Raw genomic sequence first — 18,793 nt, 5'->3', positions numbered from 1 at the left:
TTATCTTTATGTATTTTCTTATCCATTTCTGAGTCTAGGCACTAAGCTGATCGAACCCACGATGAGCTGTGTAGGACTAGAGTGGACCCAACTAGGCCTACAATGGGACGACCTCTCGGGAGGATTCTTTATGGAATTCTGGTCTCTATTTATATTCTAGACCAGTGTTTCGCAACCTTTTTCTACTCGCGGCACACCTATGACTCGACACGACTCAACACGGCACACCAAAATGTTATTCCCCATAAAAACGTATATATTATACTATTAATAGAATTACGTTATGCCACTAACCTATTATTATTATTAAACAGATGTTGCGTTAACCAATTCGTGCATTATTAAAATTTATGAACTTTAATTCACTGTAGAGTGTATAGTACATATACACTCTACAGTGAATTAAAGTATAGTGTATAGTAAATCAAAGTATACTGTATAGTGTATAATACACTTTTCTACTACTATTAAAATAAATAATTCTACTCATACCTTTTCAATGTGATATTTGCGCCTGCTTAGCTGCACACAGACGGCTGATCCGTGGTGGAATCGTTGGCAATGCTACTCTTATTTCTTCATCGACGGATCTGAGTCTCTCCCTCTTTGATGTTTTAATTTCAGTCAACGTCGAGAAGCCCAGTTCACACAAATACGTAGTTGAAAATGGCAATAACATATTAACTGCCATCTCGGATATAGCCGGGTATTCACTTTTTATTGTCAACCAAAATGTATTCAAAGGCACTTCGAAGAGTTTTAATTTCAATGTTCTGTCTGCTTTTAATTCCGCGAGTTCCTCTTGTAAATGAATAGGTAGAGACTCTGAAATCGCAACGAATGGGTTACGAACCCAGTCGATATCTTTAACACTCTCTCCAAAATACTTCTTGAACCTCTGCTGCAGGATTTGTAAATGTTCTTTAATTAGATCCATCATCATTTTATTACCGGAAGCAAGTGACCATACAGTCGAGAACATTTCAAACGAACCATTTTCAATTCTCTGTATCCACAAATTTAGCTTATTCACAAATCCTTGAATCTTATCCATACTAGTAAGAATATTTTCGTTCCTACCTTGCATTTTTCTGTTCAGCTCATTCAATTGTACGAAAATATCAGAAAGATAGGCCAACTTACATACCCATTCATCATCTGCAAATAAATTCGCGTACTCGTGCCCCTCGACAGTCAAAAATACACGTACCTCGTCTTTAAGTTCCAATATTCGCGTTAACACTTTTTCTCTTGATAACCACCGTACATGTACAGTACTTCTGTATGTAGCAGGAGTGTGGTGTGTTCTGATTCCATTTCCTGACACAAAACGGAAAATAGACGCAAATTTAGGGGTCGCGATTTGACAAGGTTTACGACTTTTACTACTTCGTCCAGCACAGCTTTCAGAGAAGGTGGCAAAGATTTAGCAACAATGGCTTCGCGGTGAATAAGACAATGATCGCATCGTATGTTAGGATTAATTTCACGTACTTCGAGCTACAAATCCTTTCACTCGGCCTGTCATAGCTGCGGCTCCGTCTGTACAAACACTAACACAGTCCTTCCATTTTAATTCATTTTGGAGCACATATTCGTTAGTTACACGAAATATTTCTTCGCCGGTGGCTCGCTCGGAAAGTTGTTTGCAAAAAAAGAAATTAGTTGCAATTACATTACCACCGGTGTGCCGCGGCACACCGGTTGCGAAACACTGTTCTAGACACGTGAAGAATATTCGGAAAACTTCACACAGCTATCCCGTTGGTCAGGTGCAAACTCGCATTACCAATGGGCCAGTATATTTTTATTGGAAGCCGTCCAAAGGATCAGGCAAAGTCATACAACGTCGACTTCGGCATTTACTTTACATTTAAAAATTAAGCAATTGATAATAGAAACACTTAATTTTGATCGGATGCTTCTGCTACGGATTTATTTATTAATTTAATTTACTTCAAGTTTTATTAGTATTATATTTTTCACTTTACCTGTTGTTATAGAAAATGACATAGAAAAAGTATGGTGATGAAAAAAGAACATGAATTTAACAGTAAAATTCATTGAGAATTAAATAAAAATAAATGCTATATAAAACAAACTTTAAAAATACAAGAAAACAGACAACCTTATAGTGTCTCGTACTTTGAAATTAATTCATTCCGGGAGGCCGTTCGAAGTCCGAATCAATTTTTCCCATTAGAAGTAATGGAAAGCGAATTAATTCATTTCCACTTCCTAAACAATGCCCATTTTATTTAACTTAAAACAGCAAATACACATAATTAACGGTAAAAACAACACAATTAAATACCTTAATAATAAATCAAAATACGAAGCAAAAAATAAAGTACACAATTACCATATAATATTATAAACTGAAAATTTATTAACTGGTCACTCAACGTCGACTTCGGCATCTTAAACATGGCCGCCAGATTATCACGTATGGAGTAATAAGTAAAGTTTATGCTTTATTGAACAGCTTATGCATACTTTTGAAAGTTGCCGTTACTTATCATAGATGTATCATTTAATTATAAATGTTGTGGAATATAGACATTGTTGCTAATGTTAGATTGTACAGTAGACCCCCCTATAACACGGTAGATACGTTCCGTGTTATATGAATCCTTGTACGAGTCACTTAAATACATGAGCCAATCACAGCCTGGCACACGGGCTGTGATTGGCTCATGTATTGGCAAAAATCAAAAAAATTCACAAATGAGAATAGCATCTTCATCGTCACTGTCCACTCCAACATGTGAATCAAGAGCCCATTTGAAGTAGTTTCGGCAAAAGATCCACACCTTCAACAGATCGTGTCCCAGACGCAGAGGTTATGTTTGAAGGTTGTTAATCTATATTAGAAACTGAAGGATTACAATGTAAGTATATGATGTGCAGTTCAAAGGACGATATTAAAGCAAATAAGCATAAGTAGCAGTGCGTATAACACTTAACATTAACTTGTTTGACTGTGGCGGCCCAGGATTTAATCTTGGGGATCCGAGTTAAACGTGTAAAAAACTTTTTAATGAGAGAATTTAATAAGATTCTTACCTTGCGTGACCGTTAATTCATTAGGTTAACAGTATAAAAATAGAACACACGACACAATAAAAAAAAATATTAATAAAAGATTTTTGAAAATTTTTTTAGTATTTCTTTCCTTTTTTTTGAAAGTGCCAGGGCCTCTTGCCCTCTCTGGACGTGTTTGACTTATTGCGAGAATAAGAATCAGTAAAATTATAATATATTGTTGGAAAAAAGGTGTTTTAGGATATTGATGCCCATTCACTGTGACCTCGACAGTGTAGACAAGCGCTATTTAGTTTGTTATGAAGTTCTTGCAGTTCTCGCTTAGTTTGCACCATCCACTGTCCATAAAATATAGGGAGTTATGTAAAGAAGTTATGTATAGAGAAAAATGTATGCCTCAGGGTTCCGTTCTGCTCCACTTTCTCTCATTTTTCCCTTTTTATCACACCCATCATACATTCGTCCAGGACCTTCATTGTGAGCCTGGTCAAACACAACCGGAATTACCTATTAAAACTTTTTAAAGCTGACATTAAAGAATGTTAATAATGCTAAAACAATTAATTATATAAATAACATTATTTATGCAATTTTATGTTTACAACAGTATATTATCGCTGAAATTGAATACGATTATTTTCGAAGTAGAAATTGTTAAAAATTTATATACAAATTATTATAATTTACAATGCTTGCGAGCTTACACGTGTTTACGAGTACCTAAAATTACTTTCATTATTCTACATTTTAAAATCATTTATTTTTCTTTTTACTCCTGAAGTATTAGCACATTTAGTATTATTATATTATTATAGCATTAAAAATAATACATATGAAAAATGTCTGCTGCTAGCGCCATCTAGTATCTAATTTTCGAAATATTTTAGTTACCCAAATTCGTAATTGTCATCTAACAGAAAGTGTTTAAACAAATTAACTTATCTTGGAATTATTTTTTAATTTTAGAAAAAAAGATTTATATTGCATAATTACAGTAAGAAATGCCAGTAACTTAAGCTACTATATTGCGAGTAAGAAATGATTAACGTTTAAAATATACTGCGGAACCTCTATATTCGATATTCGTCATATTTTAATGGGCATGATTCTAAGTCCTCTTAGTTCATACTATAACAGGGCCTTTTTAACAATTAGTAATTATCCGAATCCGTTATGGGTTTCGCTGGGCCCACAATGGAGAGGGTACTTAATTAATGAGAGATGATTCAATATATCCGAATGCATCACCACCGATAAATTTCTGAGGTTTTACAACCGGGTTCTCCACAGCCATTGGTTGTCACGTAACCTCTCGGCTGTTCGCCCGCGGGAGGGTTTTGAAGCTAAAAATGACAATTTTCAAATTAGCACAAATAGAATATAAATAACTGATACTTATCTTTTAATTCTAATTTTCTCTCATGTTTTGCAGTTCGATTGTGTGTATTTCTTTTTAGTCGCCATAATGGTATTGAATAATAGGAAAATTCTTTCTAACCAAACCAAACCAAACCAAAACATAAATTACCCTTAAAAAGTTTCAATTTATATTCATTCTTTCAGTTAGTTACTTGCATAACTATAAAATTTGTTTTATTATTTATACTTAAATATTTCTTGTAGTTTTAACAATTTAACCCCGACAGGTTTTATTTTCTTCAATATTAATTTCAAAATGGCTGTTACGGTTGATACTGCACATATAAATTGATAGAAAATAAAATTCATTTTAGAATAATTTACAATGCATCTGTAACAGGGAGAAATCATCAGTTTACACGCAGCCATTAAAAAAGATCCTAACCTAACCTAAAGGCCTTCTTAATTGCGGCTTCAAAGGGCCTAAAATATAGATGGTGAGTAGGAGAAGATGTAGCACAATTTGGCTTTAATATTCTCGATTATTACGAAATAAGTTATATTTATATTTAACATTGTTAAAATCAACAATAATCAACTAATACTTTTATTTGATAAATGCCAGAAAATTTGGAGTGTTAAACGAAGCAGAAGAGCACTATTCATCATAGATTATAGAGGAAGAATTCGTCAAACTATTATCAACGACTCGGGCGTAGAGAAAAGCGTAGACGAAACATTGATCTTAATGTTTCGTCAACACTTTTGTCTATGCCCGAGTCGTTAGAGCTTTCCAACGGGCTGATAGAAATGCTGAAGATGGATTCGGAAATACTTTTGTCGAGGGAAGTAGTGACTTATGTAAATTTGAAAGCAGCTCGGAAAATTAACTTTTAGAAAATTTACAAACGTATTACGCTGTTGATGGTAGAAGATGCGTGGAAGAACAAACCTACCTTAAGATAAGCTATTATGAAGACAAATATATGTAAATTCTATAGGCACTTCGCATCACTCGCTAAAAAATTGCATAATTAAATAATTTCTGGATTAAAATCGTCTGTTTCTTTACAATATTATTCGTAAATACTTAAATAATCATTATTTTAATAAAATACGTCATAATTTTAACCCCAAACACAAAAAAATGAAGTTTAAGCCGATCGTCTACTCGCCATTCTAGACGTAGCAAACGCCATTATCGACCGTATAGGATTGCCAGATGCTCGTCCGTCCGCCGTTCACGTTTTGGGTTGAATACGGGCGCCTCAACCTTTTTTTATAAACTTTATAAAATGGGTATTGTGTCTTTATACGGTTTAGGTCTATGTATAACAAAAATAAATATAAATTTATTATATTCCTTTGCAAAATATTTATATTTAAACATCAATATTTGAAGCTTTTTTTAACCATAATCACTGGTAGTTGGTCGCTAGTTTACAGATGGGCGCGGGTTCGTGTCCACCTGTAAGCTAGCGAAGTGGAATTTTCCGAGTTTCCACGCTTATCTAACATCAAAATAGGAGCAGTATTTCAGAAATTTCTCCTGAGAGGGACCCTCCCTCATAGCAGATCGCACAAGTATTGGTTTTCTTCTTCCATCAATCCCTCATCCCAATCCTTTGTCAGACTACACAACTTCCTAACTTATTTATTGCATGAGAGGCATATTAATTGTACGAGTTTCAAGTATTATCGTTACACAATGATAATACTTGAAATTATCTCGCCACACGTTCAATTTATGTATGTTGTCAACATATTGAAATGCTATAAATATTTAATAAAATATTAAAACTTCTGTGCTTAATCAAGTATCAAGAATAGGTGAATATACAACAATAATAATACGTATTTAAAGGTTAATGTGAGCCTAGGTACACAAAATGGCGGCGCTTCCGGTAACCTCGAGGGCAAGTGTTTTTAGAAAAGAAATGTAGATGGCGCTGATAGTAATGACGCCTTCGTATGCAAATATCCATAAAAAAATTCCGTTTAGGAAACATGACGAATAATGTGAATTTCGAATTTTGGTTACGATGTAGACGGATTATGCACGTTGTTAATTTTTCTAAAAGTGTCTGTGTTCTTTTTAAGTTTGTACAATTTACTGGTAGTCTAAAAGTTTTCGAGGAGAAAAGTTTGTCAATGGTAATTAACATGTTAAACGTGTTCTTGATGTGTTTAATGTCATAAAAGTGTATTAAAGGTGTGTTAACACTGTGTAAGTGAGGTAAAAATTTTGTAAAGTCTTTATATGTGGTTTAAATGTGCGTTTATAGTGTGTAAATGTGTTTAAAAGTGTTAAATTTGTCATAACCAAGGATATATAATAGTGATTTCCGATCCGAAAGACAATGTGAACGACACATGGAAGGCTAGGTGGCCGCGGATCGCAGGTGCCACCCTCTATGGAGACGCTGCCTATCGTAGATGAAAAGGCGAGAGAGATGTGAATCGTAAGACTGCAGTTCTTAAGAGGAGTAAAATTTATGTACAATACAGGCAAATTTTGTTCGAACCACTGATGTATAGAATCTCGTAATTCACTTCGTCCATGCATCGATTGAATTTATAGGCAGTATGACGACTTTTTTATTTTTCGTTTCTGGTCCAAGAGTAGGAAAAGTAATCAAAAGCAGGGGAAAAAGTAAGTAGCAAATTTACGTTTTAAAAATATTTTAGTTTTAAAAAAGTTTAAATATAGGCGCGTTTAGGTTATTGTCGATGGTCGCCATCTTGTTTGCACATTTGAGTGTGCAAACAAGATGGCGACCGAAAGCGCCGCCATTTTGTATACCTAGGCTCACATTAACCCGATTCATTTATGGGCCTGATCGGAATCACAACGGGCTCTGGAGGTCTAGCGTAGATTCGACCAGCTTAATGCCTACAGAACGCAAAGACTCAGAAATTAGAAAAAAAAAAAATACATAAATATTCAGAAATGTGTTTAATAAAATCCGCAACTTTTTCCTAAATGTAATTTTACAATGTGATGAGGAAGAATAGCTTCTCCGTTTGTAGTACCGAATGTGGTTAACTTAAAACGATCTCTGAAATAGAAATAAACGCCCATTATTTAAAATAATGCCAATACTTATAATTAACACCGTTTATAAATTATTACTTATATATAATAATATAAAATGAAACTTACGTTTGTAGATTATTCATGGGAACAATTTTCACGCACCGGATGTACAATTTATTATCTTTACGAGGTAGGGCGCTATACCAAAATACTTTAAGATTTGTTATTGGCTCGAGATCGTGAGTAGTTGTCATTAAATAGGTATAAGTCGCTCCGGGTTTAAATATACTTTTCACATATTGAATATATAAGCTGCGAATTTATATTTTACAGTAAACTTGAATTTTATAAAATGATTAAACGAAGCGATTATAGATAATTAAAGCAATTTACTTACTCTTTATCCAAGATTTTAATTATTTTGGAATTAATAATCAACACTAATTTTCCTACTTCAATTGTAGTGTCTGCAGTAAAGCCGAAAGTCACTTCCACGTGATACTGATATACTGAAAATCAATCACAAGTTGAAATGATTAATTAAACAGGCTATCAAATGTTAAATATTAATTTTGACTCACAGAAATATCCGTCGGTAAATGTTGTCGCCGCATACATCGTTACAGTGCCGTTTATTATTTTATCTGCGTATTTTTCGGCGTGAATCCCTATTGCCGCACAATTCCTACCGTCTGTCCCGCATTCGCTACATTTTCCTTTCTTAAAAGTTTCATAATCCTTGCATTTATAAGCCACGGGAAGAAATTCCGGATGATAAAGAGTGGATGCAAACAGATAGAATCCTCGCATGTGAGAACAAAAAAATGACCGGAGAATTGCCGAATATAATCCAACAAATATACCTTTTATAAAACTTGTATCTGTCATAAAGTACAAAAATTTTAAACACAAATAGTTGTAAAAATTAAAATTGTAGCTAATTATGTAAATAAATAAATAAAATAATAAAACTGTACTCAAATCAAAATTTGCAATGTTGTCTTTACATCCTCTTCCTACTAGACCTCCGTCAATCATGAAATGCAAATGTCCGGTCGGTTTTCCGGTAATGAATTGATCTGTATATTTATATTTCCGTGTGTAAAAGTTAATAAAAATATAAAAGATCAGATATCTGGTACCTAGAAAATACCACTAACTTCCACTTGATGTGGAAATGACATCTACGAACTTTGCATCGGAATAATGAAGCTTGTATCTCGGTGAAAAACTTGAAAAACACGCACCCATAACATCGAAACCTGTATATAAATAATAATAAAAAATAAAATGTAAATAATATAAAGAATAGAAATTTAAATATTTTATGCTATTAATTATTACCTGTAATTCTTCCAATTTTTCCCGTTTTTATGTACTTTCCTATAAAACCTACTATGTGACCACCGAGACTAAATCCAATGAGGTGGAATTTGTTAAAATCGAGATTTATAAATTTCTTTTATGTGGAAATAAATATAAAATTAAAAAATTAAATATATGTATATATAACTTTTATTAGAGTAATAAGAAAATGCTCACTTTCCATCTTTCTAGTTGTTCGGCGATGTATTTGCCTTCCACAAGAGTTATCCTTATAGCTTTTGGTAAAGTAAGGGATAAGGCTCCTATTTTCCAATCTACTATAACGACATTGCAATCTTCGTAATGTAGAAAAGCTGTTTTCAAGAACTAAATAATATTTAGATATTATGTTTGTATTAAAAGTATCATAGAAGCAAAATATAACTTAGTTTGTAGATGATTTATATGTGTAAATGTACTTACATTAATGTCTTCGCTTATAGGATTTTCCCCATATCCATGTATAATCATAATTGTTTTTACTTCTGGATTAAAATGTGAAGTATAAAAACTGTTTTCATCTGTCAAATAATTAGGGTAAGAAGGATTTTTTCTTGTGTATAGGAGGAAATATGTTGGAGGAACTGGAGTAATTTTCGCCTTGAAAAACACTATGTGATCGAAGAATGGAGGACAGGGTATATCCGCGATTGATTCTGTAAGTGTCAGATAAGATTTAATTAGAAATTTCTTTAAAACAAATTTTACTATAATTTTTAAATTTACAGCAATAAAAAAAATTGATTTAAAATTCATAAATTTTTCTATTATGGAAAAATTGATTTGTTTATGCGAGATAATAGCGAAATTTTCCGACTGTTGTAGATTTTACAGTATAATGAAAGCTCTTTAATAATATTGTATTAACATAGTTAAATCTGTTTTCGTGAAGAGTACGACAGTATATACGATATGACAATTTAATAACAGAAATGAATACTATTGATCTCGAATCGGTCACTGTGACCAAACAACAACTTTTCAAGAGTTTTACAGATGCTACTGTATACTTATGCAATTTCTTTTCATAAGCTTGCGATTATATAGTGTGATATTCGTATGGATTGTAAACGTAAACTTTTAATTAAACTTAAAGTCAAAATTAATTCTTTGATGTTATAATTTAAACTATCCGCGTAGCAAAACAGCAGACGTGAAGTAGCCTGAGCTGGAAGGGTGTAGGGGAGACCCGGGCTAGTTGTCACAGTTTTTAGTCATTTCTAGTGTTAGGGTCATATCAAATATCAATTTATTTAGGTTTAAGTGAAAATGTATACACCTACCTATCTTATCATTTAGTTTATAGTAAATATATGAACATTCAATAACTTTTTGTCATAGTTATTAATTGTTTTAGAAACTGTGTTACCCTGTGACAACAACTCAGGAAATGTGAGAACTTAGACTACATAAACCCTGTGACAACATATCCCGTCTGTTGTCACAGGGTTTATGTAGTCTAAGTTCTCACATTTCCGAGTTTATTTTGGTTATGTTAAATTAAGCGTAATTTGACATTTATTCGTGCCAATTCTATAAAGAAAATGGATTACTAATTTAGTATTATTTATGCTGCGAAAGACAAGTAACTCGAATCTTTACATATTGTCTTCAGAGCCACAGTTGTGACAAACGTAATATGGATTTACATCTGTACATAGCTCGTGAGACCAAACTTTCACCACAAACCAAACAGAAGGTCTTTTCTTTCTCTTCTGATGAATCAGTCTTAGTGACAATTTGCCCCGTTCGACGTGTGACAATTTGCCCCAAATGAACTTCCTTAACAAATCGGTTCATAGTTTCTAATTTCAAAATAGAAAATTCGATTGCTCGTAATTTATATATACATTTAGGACCCATCTAATAGGAAATAGAGTCGTTACTCACCTTTTACTAATTGCAAGTTTTCAAACGGCACAAGGCATGATGCATCAAAATTTACGCGATTTGCAGTAAATCTTTCAACCGCTAATTAATGGAAAACAATGCAACGGATATTATTCGAATTTTGTGATGACGTAGGCGAGCGGTAAATGAACCTACTCCTAGATAACGTGACCATTCAGTTTTGATTATATAGGCGATATTTGCACCGTGACAATATGCCCTTTGTGACAACTATCCCCAGTCTCCTCTATGCCAATTGACAGGAATGAAAGAAAACATGAAATTAACGAGTCAGTAACGTTATAAATAGGAGTAAGTAATAAAATTTGTAAAAAAAAACAGAATAAAATTATAATAAGGATGGCATTAAAATGTTTTAGAAATGTAAAAAATAAAAAAGCTGAAAGATCACATCGTGTGTCAACTCTCAAGGAAATACCTTTCGTACCTTTTATCTGATAGACCCTATCAGCTCACACTCCTCAACACCAGGGCCGGATTTACCAATCCAGGGGCCCTAAGCACAAATTCGGTGGGGGTCCCCCTTTAAGAGTAGGCAAATTTGATGATTTAGAAAGTTTACACAAAATACAGTGGTGCCTCGTATAACGTACGCCTCGAATAACGGACGCTGCGAACAACGGACTTTCTGTTTGGCCGTTACGTGACTCGAGCAACGGACTGGCTGCGAACAACGGACTTTCCGGCATAATTGGTGACTGCTCCACGAGTGCGTTCTTCAATAGCGGTCGCTCTGCGTCTCCGCTACTACGGGAGTGCGCTGCTGTTTGTAGGCATTTAGGAACGACGGTGATAGAAAGAAAGATGGCGGCGCCCGTACTATCGATAGTATCGTGATGGAGGAATCTATAATTTTAAAATATGAGCTTTTAAAGGCAAAAGAAGAGTCCCAATTGTAAAATTTAATCTTTCAACAAATAATCCATTTTATGGATTATTTGTTGAAAGATAATGAATGCTGTCAAACAAATAATAATAAACAACAAATTGCAACAAATAATCCATAAAATGGATTATTTGTTGAAAGAGCATTAAAATAGCCACGAAAAAATTAGAATGCCGGCTACCATTCGAAAAAAATTCGTAAAGACACATCACCGCGTGCGCTAACTCGCGCTTTCACAATTTCTAAATTTTCATTCATAAAACCACATAATGGACCCGGAAACGAAACTATCTGAGCCATGGAGGACGCCATGTTGCTTTCCACCGTAAACTACTGCTACAAGCGGCCGTTTTTGCCGTTCGACGACGCGCACTCCCACCGGAATTTAGGAACGCGTTCCGCAGGAATTTTTAAACGGATGTCGCTCGCGCGGAGTTACTCGGAGGAATAAAAGAACGCACCCCATGTTCATTTTTTTAATGATACAGAACGGTTATTTTATGCTGCGGAACGAATTAGATGTTTTAACATGTATTTTTATGGGAAAATGCGTTTCGTATAACGGACGTTTCACTTAACGGACGTGCCCCTGGAACGGATTAAGTACGTTATATGAGGCACCACTGTACTGTACTTTCAATTAGATTTGAACTAGGAAGTTGTAAATTTCATTTTAAAATAAGGTTATTGTAAACATAGATATATTTTATTGTGTAAAACTAATTATTTTAATTTAACTGAAAAATACCTATGTGAAATTTTTTCCCGAAATTTTCCGATGTTTCATAGGTTTTTTCCCGGGTTTGGTTTTCTCTGCCTGTTGCTCTCATGATTAGGCCACACTAGGCTGTCGCGGTAATAGAAAAAAAATTATGTTTAAACATAATTTTTTTTTAGGTTTGTGGGGGCCCCTATTTTGTGCGGGCCCTGGGCACAGGCCCCAAATGCCCTTATGTAAATCCGGCCCTGCTCAACACACAGCTCAGCACACACAGCAACAACAACACAGCCAGCACACAGCTCACAAAATAAAAGTTTCATACGAAATTTCATAAATATTATAATATTTATGAAATTTCGTATGAAACTTTCAACTTCAGTCATAACAATTTGAAACAGTTAAATCCGCAGGTAAAATAATTATCACAATGAAAGATATAGCCTAATTTTAAAAGAAATCGTGGAATTGTCTTACGCTTTTGATATTTGTACACTGTTTATATTGAGTAATAACTTTAGCGACGTTTCTTTCTATTTAAAAAGTGTCAATTCTTATAGTATAATAAAACCTGGCAATTTATTTGTAAAAAGTAAGCATGTGTGGATACATTTTACACTATTTATTGCGCATAAACTTTGCATATCCGATATGCAATTGCTACAAATATACATCGGTAATGTATACAAAGTATTTGCATATACTATTTTGCAATAATAGATGTTGTGCACGCATGATATACAAAGTACACACGCATCATACATGCACACAATCTATTGTATACTTTATTAAAGATATGGTACACAATAACAGTCTGTTATGTAACAGATCTTTAACATAGATTTTGATAGGAATATTTTTACAATGTTTTTTTCATTTATGGAATAAAAATAAGCAATAATTACGAGTCAGAATAATCCGAAAAGTATTTATGACTAAATAAATTATGATTAGGCTATAACTTTTTTATATATAAATAAATAAATATAATATTATTCTCTATTGATATAATTTTATTGTGGCATTTATTTAATTTAAAAAAATACATACCTTTATTTATAATTGACAAGAATACGTATAAAATAAATATAGTTAAGATCATAATCTGTAAGTAGAGCAAAATTAATTATTATCTTAAAAATTTATATTTATCAATATTTCTGTATAAAGCACGGCAGATTGAATAGCGTGTTATATTTACAGCCTTATAATGTTTATTTTGGAAATATAATATTACGATTTATATAAAATTTAACCGAAAAGTGTAACTAAAAATCTGCATAAAAAATATTTACCTTGATATGTCCTTATCGTGCATAAATGAATTAGTCTAACAGATTTGACGTTGTATTTACTCGTATGGAAAGTATTTTCTTTATATAAATATGTTTTATACCGTATTTTAAATAACTGTGACGTAAAAATCTCGTTACTAATGTAAATCTATTTTAAATTTTATTTCCAGTGTCCCATTTCTTGACAACAGCACTGTTCTTGACTAATAGTAATTCTGATTGTATTGATAACAATAAATTCGTCTATTTAATAGTTTAAATTTATTAAGAAGAAAATAATATAAATAGTTAGTGATAAATTGTTTCTGTCATATAATTAAAAATTTACTTTATTTCTCTGTAATCGGTTTGTTAAGATACGCCAACGAAACACGTGAGTGTTCTTCGAACAACGATGATCCTGGGAGGAATTTCTGTGAAAACGCTCTTTGAACGTTATATACGTAAAGAAAACCTGGAAAAACTTCATATTGGAGCGGGGCAATCCGCTACTAACAACCAGTGTTCAGCGGTTTTATCAACTTGGCCACTGGTGAACTTAGCGATTGATTATTTCAAATCATCAAATAAACTAATTATATATATTTAATTTTTTTAAAATACTACTTTGATACCAATATTTATTTGTATTGCTACTGATAACACATTCGAATTATATCGAGGGAGCTAAGAGAGTAATCATTTTCAGCCATAATTAATTCTTGGTAATTTTCTTTCCCGAAAAAATTATACTGATATATATATAGTATTTTGCTTCATAAAGAAAAACGAATAAATCTTGCTTGAAAGATACTTTCATCTTAAATTATATTATAATAATGTTGTCTCTAGCAATACTTTTTAGTTTTTAAATGCTAGTGTAAGAAAAACTACTATGAAAATCCCTATGTATTTTAACCTGTTTTATACTTAATAAATATTTTTAAATATTTAGCTTTATTAGGATAAGAAAAAAAATAACAAACACAAATGCATTCTTATTGATTTCAATTACAATTACACACTAGAATCTAGTAATGAAGATAATGTTTGCTTAATAGAGTAATGCTTTATTGAACAGTTTATAACAGTAAGAAATTACCAAATATAATTTTTAAAGCTGTAATTAACCATTTCAGATATGTCTTTTAAACTTAATTTACTATATCGTGAATTAATTTCTTTGGTGCTCATTTTGTATCTCTTCTATATCTAAAATAGCGTGTATTAAAACAGTGATTTTAACATAATTACAATAGGCTTATACCTAATTTATTGTCTTGAAGTTTTGAAAACCAGTTTCGAACTTATTCTTAGGAGATGTTAATGAACTCTATTAATACTTTACGCTGTTCTTCCTATTATCATCATTCGACTACAGGAAAGAAAATCTGTAAAAAAAAAAGTTATCGATTTACTTTGATTTCATTGAATGATAATGATATTACGCAGTTGAGACGTAAAAATATATTAAGGAAACAAAACGTAGGAATATCAAATAAGTACCTCGGAGGCACATACAGATTGTATCATCAAATTTTTTATAGTAATTTTCACAATTAAACTCTATAAATATTTTTATGACAATATAATTTGTGGACACGAAGAACACGTATTAGATGAAAATATTCAAAGAATATTTGTCTAAATTTCGTTATAAATTACTTATTAATTGATTATAAGCAGTGGCGTAACCAAGATTTTACTCTGGGGAGTGTTCTGCGTGGCTGGTGTAAAAAGTACAATCAAAATGAAGAAAAATTAAGCGTATGATAAAGTACCTATAAAGTAGTATTTATTTTTTAGTTTAAATTTTATTTCCTATTATTTCCTCTGGGTTTGTACATCACTCCTCATAAGTATGCCACAGATTTAAGATGAAAAAAGAACAGGATAATGATAAGGAAATCAGAAATATGATCTTTGTATTATTAGATGACCAGTTAATAATAAAAATCCAGCAGCGAGTTGCTTAACTTTCCCTGAAACATTTAAAATTTTAGTGGCGCCATCTATTATCATATTTTATTTTATAAACATTTTATATTTTTCACTATTATCAAATGGCAAAAAGCTTAATTTTGAGGGTAGGGATGGGTTTTATAAAAAAATTGCAAATACTAATAACGAGCAAAATCTTCATTAAGTCCAGCCCTACTGGAGTTACGCACGATCTCCTTTATCTCCCCAATCTGTCGATCTTTAACCACCAAAACGTAATTCCATCAACTCACCTAATATGCAAACCATCCTGCAAAATTTCAAAAATTTTCGGCGAAAAGCATAGAAGTTATTAAGCTTCAAACAGGATGAAGAAAATCGTGTCACACAAACACATACATGCACACGCTAACATCTATGCATACTGAAAAACTCCCCAAAGTTTTTGTATTTCTCGAACTTTCAAGGTCCCCTGAGTCCAAAAATGTAAAATCTTAGGGGTCATCTTTATATTTATATTAGGGTTTAAGAATTTTCTGTTAGGATTATGGTAGGTGTTAGGATTACCGGAGGTAGGGAGCACCATCGATTCGTTATTGTTGTAAAATTATATTATATTTAATGGATTTATTATTGTAACAATTTACTGACCCTAAACACTAGGAGTTCGGTCGTGGGTTCGCGCTCCACTCGGACTGGGTGGCAGCATGGAGTTTTCCGGGTTTTCTCCTTGCCGATGATGCCTGAATAGGGGCCAGCTTCCATAAAAGTCTTCCCGGAAGGCATTCTATCTGCCCTCAAGTACGTTTAGGCCGTCTTCTATAAGGCCGGCTCTTCGGTCGCCTAGCGATCAACCACAAGTCTCTCTGAGTAAAACGCGAATAGCCAATAAACTCCACATAAACCTCTTAAATAAAAAAATAATAATAATTTACTAATAAAATTTTATTCCATAATATAAAATAGAAAAAAAAAAAAACTCGATTTCTCTTTCTCTTCTCTTAAATGATTCAACAGTTAGTACTTATAATACCATTAGATGACATACGGTTAAACCTGTTCAAAATGGAAACCTGTTTAACCGGAAAAAGATATTTGGTACATTGACAGTTCAGTTTACACAGGTTTTACTATAATTGATTACAGAACGAAGGATTTGACGTTTGCCAGAAGCGAAAGAGTGTCACCAGAACATTAATATTTTCAACCGTACATTAAAATTAAACACAACAAAATGAAGTATAACTTAAAAAAGAAAATATACAAAAATTTCATGCTATTAGAATTTTTACGATTCAGGAAAATTTAATTCGTATAATCATCGGACAAATAATTTGGTCTATACACTTTACAAAGTATATAGTAACTACGTGAAAATAAATAATTGATATGTGTATTTTGAGTGCTTCACTGATTTAGAAATCATAAAAACATATATATAACACGAATAATGATGAGCGAATGTAGAAAATTAAATTATAAAAAACTAATTACAATAAAATCTGCGTAAACCGAAACCCTCACGGTACGGAATATTTTCGGCAGGTGTCCGTTTCGAACAGGTTTTTTTAACGTAGAAAATCGCTCCGTTCCGAAAAATTTCACTTATTTAGTCAGGTTTCCGTTTTATTTAGGTTCCGTTTTGGACAGGTTTCATTGTACAACTTTAGAAAATTCTGTAATTGATACAATTAACGTTTTCATCCACGAAGAAACGTAGGATGAAGCAACAATGATCACTGCTGTATTATATTATTCAAATTCTACGAGATGGGGTGCAGTCGTGGCCCATGAGCTTTACGGAGCCCACCAAAAAGAAAATATTAAAAAACTTGCACGTTTTCTGATTTTTTCCGATTGATTAAATAACTTTGGCACGGGTAACATTTGTACTAGATTATTTGTTATTTGTATAAGCAGTATCTCCGAATGGGGGACATAAATGGTCTTTGCACCGATAGCACTTCATTGTGTTGTTATCTTTAACAGCAATATCAAAAACCTTATCAGTTACTTAATAAACTTCGGAAACAAGTCATGAATGTAGGGCATCTTTTTCAAGTAATTTGAAACGATGAATTACAAGCAGATAACATCAGTTTATACCTTATACAACTTCCTCAAACAGCTACTAATAACGCATTTTAATAGTTCTACTCTCATTAATTTCAACAAATCTTTAAAATACAGAAATACGCATCAATTATACTTCGATGGAAAAAGTAGATTTTATGTTATTTTTTTTTTATATAAAAGGAAATGCATTTCGGGCCATATGCCCCTCTTCAGTCCTTGTTATTTATAATATGGTAAAACTATACAAGAAATTACAGAACACATTTAGTAGTTATTCATATTTTACATACGCGTATAACTCATAAAAAAATACAAAATATTACTTATGATATAATGGTGACTACTGGAATAACTAATTATTAAGCAGTGTTCTCGTCTTTAATTAAAGACTGTGTTCAAACGACTGTAACTGATCGATGCAACTTATAATAGGCCTATACAGATTGTATTTCTACTAGTAAAAAATTTCACAACAGAATAACGGTTATTGGTCACAAGAATGCACTAAACGTTGAACGTTTCCACGTTGAACTTTAACCAAAAACAAATTGCAGTCGATATATCAACTGTCGAACGTGTGTTGTCGAGGCCAAAACAAAGTAAAACGCGTATAAATTAAAAATTAATGTTTACAATATTACAAGCGTTGCAAGGTGACGATAGACTGTGCGAGAATCAAATTTCAAAAATTCAAAAACATACAAAATAATAAAGAATTGTATGAAGAAATTTTAAAATTTATTATTGAAAGATTAACAATAACGTAAAATATTACTCGTATAAATTAGCCTATAAAGCAACTAGAGGCAAAGTCTACTCGCACAACCACGTCAGCGCAAGTTGACAAGTAGACAGGCAGATTTCTAAACGTTAATTCAAATTGATAAACTCACTGTCAAGTTAATCTAGTAGATCGGGGGGTCGCGAGACAATAATGAAATCGTTTTATGAAAAAAAAATCATTTATTATAAACTTATAAACGTTTTACTTAAAATAAGTACACATGTAAAGAAAAGAAACTTAATGTGATTGTTGCATTTGTTTTTCATTTAAAATTTTCTCCATACCTGGATCAAATTACAAAGAGCACGTACACATCAAGTTGGAACTTGTAAATTACTCGTGTATGTACACGTCATACATGCATGTTCATACCCGTCGCTATAAACGCAGCGACATA

At 32.5% G+C, this 18,793-nt stretch overlaps 2 protein-coding genes across 2 annotated transcripts; both read right to left on the bottom strand.

Moving 5' to 3' along the window:
- Window positions 1-496: 496 nt before the first annotated feature.
- On the bottom strand, window positions 497-1,054 carry LOC136988522 (protein FAM200A-like). The gene has a single exon (XM_067286393.1). It carries the CDS (start codon window positions 1,052-1,054, stop codon window positions 497-499), a length of 558 nt encoding a protein of 185 aa, XP_067142494.1.
- A 6,293-nt stretch (window positions 1,055-7,347) lies between these two features.
- LOC136988447 (inactive pancreatic lipase-related protein 1-like) lies at window positions 7,348-13,443 on the bottom strand. Its single transcript, XM_067286291.1, has 10 exons — window positions 13,372-13,443; window positions 9,230-9,462; window positions 8,984-9,133; window positions 8,786-8,900; window positions 8,602-8,703; window positions 8,419-8,520; window positions 8,023-8,322; window positions 7,839-7,950; window positions 7,568-7,753; window positions 7,348-7,463 (listed from the first exon to the last, which is right to left on the bottom strand). The coding sequence occupies exons 1-10, from the start codon at window positions 13,421-13,423 to the stop codon at window positions 7,361-7,363; spliced, it is 1,455 nt and encodes a 484-aa protein (XP_067142392.1). The 5' UTR covers window positions 13,424-13,443; the 3' UTR covers window positions 7,348-7,360.
- Between the last annotated feature and the right edge of the window lie 5,350 nt (window positions 13,444-18,793).

This window comes from Centruroides vittatus, unplaced genomic scaffold (assembly GCF_030686945.1).
Source record: "Centruroides vittatus isolate TY-2023 unplaced genomic scaffold, ASM3068694v2 scaffold_3315, whole genome shotgun sequence".
Classification (NCBI taxonomy): domain Eukaryota; kingdom Metazoa; phylum Arthropoda; class Arachnida; order Scorpiones; family Buthidae; genus Centruroides; species Centruroides vittatus.
This window is presented reverse-complemented; position numbering and strand designations above follow the sequence as displayed.

Bases quoted from the DNA above. Each gene is read 5' to 3' on its own strand.
- LOC136988522 (XM_067286393.1), bottom strand. From the start codon at position 1,054: ATGGATAAGATTCAAGGATTTGTGAATAAGCTAAATTTGTGGATACAG.
- LOC136988447 (XM_067286291.1), bottom strand. From the start codon at position 13,423: ATGATCTTAACTATATTTATTTTATACGTATTCTTGTCAATTATAAAT. The intron at 8,521-8,601 runs GTTAGTGGTATT...ATAAATATACAG, and splicing joins CATTTCCACATCAAGTGGAA to ATCAATTCATTACCGGAAAA. The intron at 7,464-7,567 runs GTAAGTTTCATT...TTTCTATTTCAG, and splicing joins CCCATGAATAATCTACAAAC to AGATCGTTTTAAGTTAACCA.